The sequence below is a fragment of the Aethalodelphis obliquidens genome, unplaced genomic scaffold, assembly GCF_003676395.1.
Source record: "Aethalodelphis obliquidens isolate GAN/ISIS:26980383/991018 unplaced genomic scaffold, ASM367639v1 scaffold31, whole genome shotgun sequence".
Classification (NCBI taxonomy): domain Eukaryota; kingdom Metazoa; phylum Chordata; class Mammalia; order Artiodactyla; family Delphinidae; genus Aethalodelphis; species Aethalodelphis obliquidens.
This window is the reverse complement of record NW_020837975.1, coordinates 8,661,810-8,670,946: the sequence shown is the minus strand read 5'-3', so window position 1 is coordinate 8,670,946 and position 9,137 is coordinate 8,661,810. Positions and strand designations below refer to the sequence as shown.

At 39.9% G+C, this 9,137-nt stretch overlaps 1 protein-coding gene across 1 annotated transcript in view; it reads left to right on the top strand.

Moving 5' to 3' along the window:
- The first annotated feature begins 8,236 nt into the window (after positions 1-8,236).
- PXT1 (peroxisomal testis enriched protein 1) overlaps positions 8,237-9,137 on the top strand; it is a 20,887-nt gene continuing 19,986 nt past the window's right edge. The window contains exon 1 of the mRNA XM_027126775.1: positions 8,237-8,679. Coding sequence (XP_026982576.1) covers positions 8,508-8,679 — 172 coding nt within the window. The 5' untranslated portion in view covers positions 8,237-8,507. The remainder of the gene's footprint in view (positions 8,680-9,137) is intronic.

Below are 9,137 nucleotides of genomic sequence, written 5' to 3'. Positions count from 1 at the left end.
ACACACACACACACACACACACACACACACACACACACACACACACACACACTCCTAGGCTGGATCTGGAAGGAATTATTAGGAATTACTGAGTCCTTCCTTAGCTGCTCTTTGATTTTTAATCACATGATGGTAATATATAAACAAGGTTGAAGAGAGCAATTTCAAGCTTTGAAATTCTAGGATTCCTTGGAAAATCCACCCTTTGGGCCTCATGTTTCCCTTTTAGAAATTCCATTCTTTAGGATTCAGTCATGAAATGCCAAATGTGAAAGGGGCCTTAGAAATCATCAGTGCCAAGGTTTTCACTTGATGAGAAGGAATCTAAGGTCTTAAGAGGATCAGTGACCAACGCATGATTGTGATTTATTTTCTTTCAAGTTTGTCCAAAATGCTCATTGTAAACTGATTCTACTTGGAGAGAAATATATATGGGAAGGTGGATCAGGAAGTGGAATTTGGCCTAGGCTCCGAAAGTTCCGAAAGATGACCTTGGTTATATGTGAAAATATTGTCTGTCCAAGTAAGGAGACTTTTGAAGATTTGAAGGACATTTCTTCTTTTTTTTTTTAAGGTTTATTTTGGGGGGCCGCTCTGCGTGGCTTGCGGGATTTTTGTTCCCAGACCCTCGGCAGTGAGAGTGCAGAGTCCTAACCACTGGACTGCCAGGGAAATCCCGAACATTTCCTTTTTTGAAAAGGTATAAAATAAGGGTGGTTGGGGCTTCCCTGGTGGCACAGTAGTTAAGAATCCACCTGCCAATGCAGGGGACACGGGTTCGAGCCCTGGTCTGGGAAGATCCCACGCGCCACAAAGCAACTAAGCCCGTGCGCCACAACTACTGAGCCTGCACTCTAGAGCCCACGAGCCGCAACTACTGAAGCCTGCTGCCTAGAGCCTGTGCTCTGCAACAAGAGAAGCCACCGCAGTGAGAAGCCCGCACACCGCAATGAAGAGTAGCCCCCGCTCACCGCAACTAGAGAAATATGGCGCACAGCAATGAAGACCCAATGCAGCCAAAAAAGGAAAAATAAATAAATAAATAAAAATAAGGGTGGTGAAACTCTTCTACCCAGAGCCACTGAAGCACTGAAAAGTCAAAGGAGAGTCACACATAATTAAAAAGCAACTTAATTTAGTTTTTAATGTGTTATTAAAATAGCTCCTAAAAATTAAGTACACATACAGATATATTTTAAAATTATTTAAATGCTAAAAACAGGATAAATTTCTATAAATAATACACTTTCAATAAACATAATAAATAACTATTTATTTCGTCTAGCTAAGAAGGAGAAATCCCAATTAAGGAGAAGGGGAAAGGAGAGAAAAAGGAAAGGGGGAGGCAATATCAAACTAAAAAGAAAAAAGGGGGAAGGAAAAAGGAAAGGAGAGAAGTATAGGAGGAGAAAATTAGAGTTAGGGAGAAGGAAAAGAGAGAATGACAAAGAGGTAGGGAAGGAGAAGGAAGAATCAGAAAGGGAGAGAGAAACTGGGAGTGGGAGAGGGAGGAAGCTAGTCTTAGAAGGGAGAGAAAGGCTAAGAACAAAGAGAATCGCAGCAGAAGCCAGGAGAGGTGAGTTAAGGGAGTTCCTTTTTTCATTCTACAAATATTTATTGCCCATCCACTGTGTGCAAGGCACTCTGATAAATTCATTTCTTGGGAGAAACAAATATGCATTACTCTGCAAAAAGAATTCATGATTTCATTTCTTTAGTAACTTTTTTCTTTCTGAGAATGAAACTAATTTATGCTCCTTTAGTAAATTTGGAAAATAGGGAGTGGAATAAAGAAGCGCTAATTCTCTTTCTCTGGGAGAAAGGCAGGGTAAAAAAAGAATCTAATTCTAGCCTGTTGATGTTTTGCTGTCTTTTGTTTTGCACTCTTTCTGATGCTCAGTCTGAAGGGCAGCAGTTACCCAGGGAAAACTCTTCCCATGGAGATGGCAGAGGTGCGAAAGGGCAAGCAAAAACACATCAGGCTTCTTCGGGCCTAGGTTTAAAACTAGCACACTGTCACTCCTGCCCCAGTCTCATGAAGCCATGGCAGAGATGTGGATGCAGGGTAAAGAAATGAGGCCAATAATCACATATATCTAATTTTATATCATATAAAAAGTATAACTCTCTAAGTATAACAAATTTAAATTTATATTTTTACCTCTCCTTGGACAATGCAAGGACCTTAGAACACTTTTTTATAGCCATTTTTTTTTTTTAAACCAGGATCCAAAGTTCACATATCGCATTTGGTTGTTTTATTTCTTTAGCCTCTTTTAATCTACGGTAGTGCTCCCCATCTGCCCACCATTTTATCTCCCTATAATACCAATTGTAAAACAGAGATCAGTTAGCTTGCAAAATGTTCTCATGATTCCTTCAGACCTGTAACAATTTCCAAGGCCATTCTACTTTGAGGATTTCTTTGTCTTTATCTTTCAGTATATAAATTTTTACTGAATTTTAATTATTACAGTATTTTTATTTCCAGTTGCTCTTTCTTGCTCTTAGGCTATTTCTTCTTTTAGCATCCTGTTCTTGTTCCATGGATATATTTTTCTGATACTATGCTTTCTTTGAAGTATTTTTATGCTCCTTGCATTGTCTCTATTTCCTGTGATTCCTCTCCCCCCTGATTCTCACATGTTGAAGGTTTTAAATTTTTTTATGTTGAAGTATCTGATGATTTTTGTCCACTTATATTTTAAGAGTAAAGTCCTAAAAGCTGATTGGATGCCCCGAGTGTGTGTTTGAGTTTTGTCAATTGAAGGGATTCACTGTAGGCTTTTCCTATGGGTCCCCTAAATGTCAGGGCTCTTTTCTCTGGCATGGTTAATTTTTCCTGAGAAGCACACTTTATTTTCTGCTTGAGAGTAGAACTTGGCTGTGAAGTTCTGTATGTGAGCAAGAGAAGAGGCCTGGGTGTCTCATTTTCAGATTCAGACTTAATTCCTCTCTATTCAGTAAGACATCTCACTCCCACTCTGATGTATGCCGATGTCCCCACATCTAGAACTCCTCAGACTTACTTTCTCCAGAGGTGGCATTTCTTGTTTCACATGAAGGTAAAAGTAGTAGCCTGATTATATCAGGTGGAGTCGGGACCTGGGGATCTGACCACTTCTTAAACACATTTTCAAACAAATCTCTCTTTTCAACACTACACTCCTTCCATCTCCGCTTCTATAATTTCCTCCTGTGTCTTACCTGCTTCCAATTCCTGAGTCTTTCCAGGGTCCCTTCTGGTGACCTGCCTTGCTTCTCCTTGGTTGTGTCTTCCCCACCACTTAGATGTGAACTTGCTTGGGTCTGCTAAGTCGTTTATCACCCTCCATCCATTTTCCATTTTCATGCATTGTAGTTTGGGGTGATTACCAGTTCAATAAAGATGAAATTTGTGTTTCTGGGTTTTTTTCCCTCCTTTTTATTTTTGAGGGAAGTGGTGTGGGGAAGATCTCAACTACCCTGAATTGAAAAGCCTTCACTGTTTTTATTTTTAGTTCTTCAAATGCCTTGAATTCTTTACTGCTGCTGGGCTTTTACATCCCAGCTTTCTGAGACCTTTTCCCCTCCCTCATCTTCCCTCCTGGCCAATTCCAAGTCATCTTTTAGGTCCCTGTTTAAACATCATTCATAGATAAATCCTTCCTGACCACCCAGACTAGGTTAGGTACACTACCCATGAGATTCTCATAATACCTGCCATGACTCTAATTAGTATATATGCCTATCTCCTCTGCTAGACTGTCACCTCCACAAGGCAAGGCACCATTTCTGTCCTGTTAACTGCTAGCTTCTAGGGTAATGCCTGGTATTCAGTAGGGGGTCCATATATGTTTTTCATTGTTGATAACATACATTGCTCGCTATAAAGATTTGTAGCTTAATTTATAAATTAATGTTAAATAAATTAAATAATTTAATAATTAATGTATTGCTGCCACCAATAAGTAGTTATTTAGAGTTCAACAATCCTAGTTATTATAATTGTCTAATTATTGATATGAAAACACTATAATATGGGCTCTTGTCCATCTCGCAAATTTATTTTATAATGAACACTTTTTAAATTATCATGTACTGGCAATAATACAATATTGTGCTCAAATAACATATTTTATAAGTTTTCTATTCCTTCTGTTTCAAATTACCATAGACTGAGTGGCCTAAAACAACACAAATTTATTATCTTATGGTTCTGGAGGTTGAAAGTCTAAAATGAGTTGGCAGGGCTGCATTCCTTCTGGAGGCTTTAGGAGAGAATCAGTTTCCATGCCTTTTTTAGCTTCTAGAGGCTGCCTGCATTCCTTGGCTCATAGACCCTTTCTACACTTGATCTTAGCCAAAAGGCCGAGAATTGATGATAGACCCTTTCTCAGATTACTCTGACCTCTGCTTCCATCTCATTCTCTGACTCTGACTCTCCTGCCTCCCTCTTATAAAGACCTATATGACTAGGCCAGGCCCAGATAACCCAGGATAATCTCTGCTTCTCAACAGCCTTAATTTAACCACATATGCTAAGTCCATTTTGCCACGTAAAGGAAAATATTTGCAGGTTCTGGGAATTAGGATGTGGGCATCTTTGGGGGAACCATTATTCAGCTTACCACACATAGACAGCAAAATATGAATCCATAGATGAATTCGTTGCTGCAAGAAATGATAAAAACTTCACTCACATATATTTAAAACGTTATATTAGAACAACCTCCAAACAAAGTAGATAAAACAACTTTATTAAGTGAAAAATATCATAAATATATTTTGAAATAAGATACCTAATAACATAAACCAATGATTATTAAATAGACAACATATATCAGCTCAATGATTGCTTAGGCTTCCATGTGTCTCCCATTATTATGCTTTCGAGAATCCTGGGATTTCCTAAAGTTTTCAGGTAGGCACAGCATTTTCTAAAGGCAGTTATACTAACAACTATATAAAAGAGCATAGTGTTTTTCTTAGATATATTTAAAAATAAATTTTAGATGAAAAATATAGTTGGCTCTCTGTATCCACTGGTTCTGCATCCTTGGATTCAACCAATTGTAGATGGAAAATATTCGGGAAAAAAAAATTCCAGAAAGTTTCAACAAGCAACACTTTGAATTTGCTGTGGACTGTCAACTATTTACATAGCATTTACATTATATTTATAACTATTTACATGGCATTTACATTGTATTAGGTATTATAAGTAGTCTAGAGATGATTTAAAGTATATGGGAGGATGTGCATAGGTTATATGTAAATACTGTGCCATGTTATGTAAGGTACTTGAGCATCTGTGGATTTGATATCCAAGGGGGATCCTGGAATCAATCCTCCATGGATACTGAAAGATGGCTGTATAATTAGCATTGATTATTTTTCAATAAATATCTCATAACATCCTGTAGAACTGTTTGGTAATAATTGTATTAAAATACAAACCTATTTGGGGAAAATAAAGTCCAACATTCTCGATTGTTTATATTAAAAGACCATGGTTAGGGACTTCCCTGGTGGCACAGTGGCTGGGAGTCCACCTGCCAATTCAGGGGACACAGGTTCGAGCCCTGATTTGGGAAGATTCCACATGCTGCGGAGCAACTAAGCCCGTGTGCCACAACTACTGAGCCTGCGCTCTAGAGCCCACAAGCCACAACTACTGAGCCCACGTGCCACAACTACTGAACCCCATCCGCCTAGAGCCCATGCTCCGCAACAAGCCACCGCAATGAAAAGCCTGAGTGCTACAACGAAGACCCAGCGTAAAAATAAGTAAATAAAATAAATAAATTTATTTTTTAAAATGTCAATTTCTGAAAAAAAAGACCACAGTTAGGGACTTCCCTGGTGGTGCAGTGGTGAAGAATCCGCCTGCCAATGCAGGGGACACTGGTTGGAGCCCTGGTCCAGGAAGATCCCACATGCCGCGGAGCAACTAAGCCCGTGCATCACAACAACTGAGCCTGCACTCTACAGCCCTCAAGCCATAACCACTGAGCCTGCGTGCCACAACTACTGAAGCCTTCACACCTAGAGCCCGTGCTCTGCAACAAGAGAAGCCACCGAAATGAGAAGCCCGCGCACTGCAACGAAGAGTAGCCTTCACTTGCTGCAACTAGAGAAAGCCCGCGCACAGCAACGAAGACCCAACACAGCCAAAATTTAAAAATAAATTAATTAATAAAAAAAAGACCATGGTTATATATTTTATTCTCAGTTATCTAGCAATGTCATGTGAACACCCAGTACAAAATGACAGTTTCACAATGTGCTGATGGGTAAGGCTGTCAGCAAGCTCTTTCAAGTAAGACTCTTGCCCCGAAACTACATCTTGATTGTCAACTTTGCCCATTTAGTAATTTAAGAATTTTATCCAGGGCTGATCTGGTTCTGATGCATTTGCTGTAGAGGATATCCTTTTCCCATTGAAAAGTTTACTTGAGAAATCAAATTAAGGTTAGAAGATTGCCTGATGAGTATAATTAAAATGTCAGGCAGCCTAAGGCACTAAAAATGCCCAGGCACACACTACCCTTCATCCCACAACTCCCTCTCTCCTAATCTGGCCCAAATTACAATAATCAAAATTTGTAATAGCATTCTACACTGTAAAATGTGGTACATTTGAAAAATGATGAATCAGAATTTTACTTGATGATTTCCCCTACCTTGGTTTTTCTAGCTGAGACAGCTGCTTATTGTCTTTCTCTAAAAGCCATTTCTTTTCAATTCTTGCTTCTTCCTCTAAAGCTGCAATACCGCTTTATTGCATTTACTGTCCAGTACAGTAGCCACTGGCCAAATGTAGCTACTGAGCACCAGAAATGTGGCTAGTCTGAATTGAGATGTGCTGCAAGTATAAAATACATACCAGATTTTGAAGACTTACATTAATGAGAATATAAAATATTTCATTAATAATTATATGGACTACCTGTTGAAATGATAACATTGGGATTTATTTAGGGATACATTTGGTTAAATAAAGTATATTATTAAAATTAATTTTACCTGTTACTTTTCACTTTTTTAATGTAGCCACTAGAAAACTTAACATTACGTATGTGGTTCACAAAATTTTATTGGATAGTACTCATCTGAGGCTCCTGAAGACCTATCCTGCTACCTCTTTAGCTGTTTTTTATGGTCTGACCTCTCATCCATTCCTTTACTTTCTGGTAACTGCTTAGATTTACAAGGTAAAATAGCAAGTGTAACTCTGTGGCCAACCTTTAGAATAAGATAATTAAGTGCACTAATAGACAATGAAAATCTTCAATTCTTCAAATTATTGGATTGGCACTTCAATATTAGAAAAAAGGGGGAGGATTGAGCACAGAATAGCCTTCATTAGTGTCTGTAGAGATGGACTGTGTGTTTATGGAGGATTAAAGAGGGAATACAAGAATCATTCTGGGGAGGAAACTCATGCACGCACAGATACACCAAAATAGGACGAAGAATGTATTCCATCTCCAGCCTTCCCCACCTGTTTAGGTTTTTTTTTTTAATAAATTTATTTATTTATTGGCTGCATTGGATCTTCATTGCTGCACCCAGGCTTTTCTCTAGTTGCGGTGAGCAGGGGCTGCTCTTCGTTGTGGTGCGCAGGCTTCTCATTGTGGTGGCTTCTCTTGTTGCGAAACATAGGCTATAGGCATGCAGGCTTCAGTAGTTGTGGCATGCGGGCTCAATAGTTGTGGCTCGCAGGCCCTAGGGCACACAGGCTTCAGTAGTTGTGGCTCACAGGCTCAGTAGTTGTGGCTTGCGGACTCTAGAGAGCAGGCTCAGTAGCTGTGGTGCACGGGCCCAGTTGCTCCGCAGCATGTGGGATCTTTCTGGACCAGGGCTCGAACCCGTGTCCCCTGCATTGGCAGGCAGATTCTTAACCACTGCACCACCAGGGAAGTCCCTAGGTTTTTTATTATTTTTTTTTTAATCTATTTTTCTTTTGGCTTCTAATTTGTCTCTTTTCTTCTATGTGTACTAATTTAGACTGTTCCCTTGACGGAATGTAGCTATTAAAAAGATGACGGGGCTTCCCTGGTGGCGCAGTGGTTGAGAGTCCGCCTGCCGATGCAGGGGACACGGGTTTGTGCCCCGGTCCGGGAAGATCCCACATGCCGCGGAGCGGCTGGGCCCGTGAGCCATGGCCGCTGAGCCTGTGCGTCCGGAGCCTGTGCTCCGCAACGGGAGAGGCGACAAAAGTGAGAGGGCCGCGCACCGCAAAAAAAAAAAAAAAAAAAAAAAAAGACGAAAAACTGCTGGGAGATGAGGCTGCAGGGTGGTGTAGCAGATCTAAAGACCAAACAACATGGAAAGATGTTTACTTAAGTTGAAAAAGAACTTAGAGATCACCCTGTTCCATTTTCCACCCAAATCCAAAACCCTTTCATATACGGAATAAAGACTGCCTGTGTTACAACATCACTATTTATCTAACATACCAAATATATACTGAGAAATGGGGGAAATTCTCTGAAAATATATTTTTTCAACAGGGAAAAAACATGAAGAAGAAAAAACATGATGCCATTGTTTGTGAACGTAAACAACTTCTGAATCTCTCTCCCAAAGTAACAAATTGTTGCAAATCACTGTGGTTGAAATACAATTTTCAGAAGGCTTACATGACCGGACTTGTCAGCTCGCAGCCAGTTTCAGCCATGTCAAGGAACCCAGGTAAGATATTATTTGTATTAAACTAAGTTAAATATTCTACTTAGCTTGTATTTTTCTTGATATTGAGGATATAAAATTAAACATTAACTATAAGTAGTGAGTCATAAATCTATTCATCAAAGTTCTTACATAGAAAAATCTAAAACTGACTTTGCTTCATGGTATAAATCTCTTAGTTTCTATAAGCCCTGAATCATTGATGTGACAAATAAGTAAGATGATTCCAAATTGACTGAAATAGATCAAATTTATCTTTTAATAAAAGTTAATGTTTAGGGCTTCCCTGGTGGCGCAGTGGTTGAGAGTCTGCCTGCCGATGCAGGGGACGTGGGTTCATGCCCCGGTCCGGGAAGATCCCACATGCCGCGGAGCGGCTGGGCCCGTGAGCCATGGCCGCTGAGCCTGCGCGTCCGGAGCCTGTGCTCCGCAACGGGAGAGGCCACAACAGTGAGAGGCCC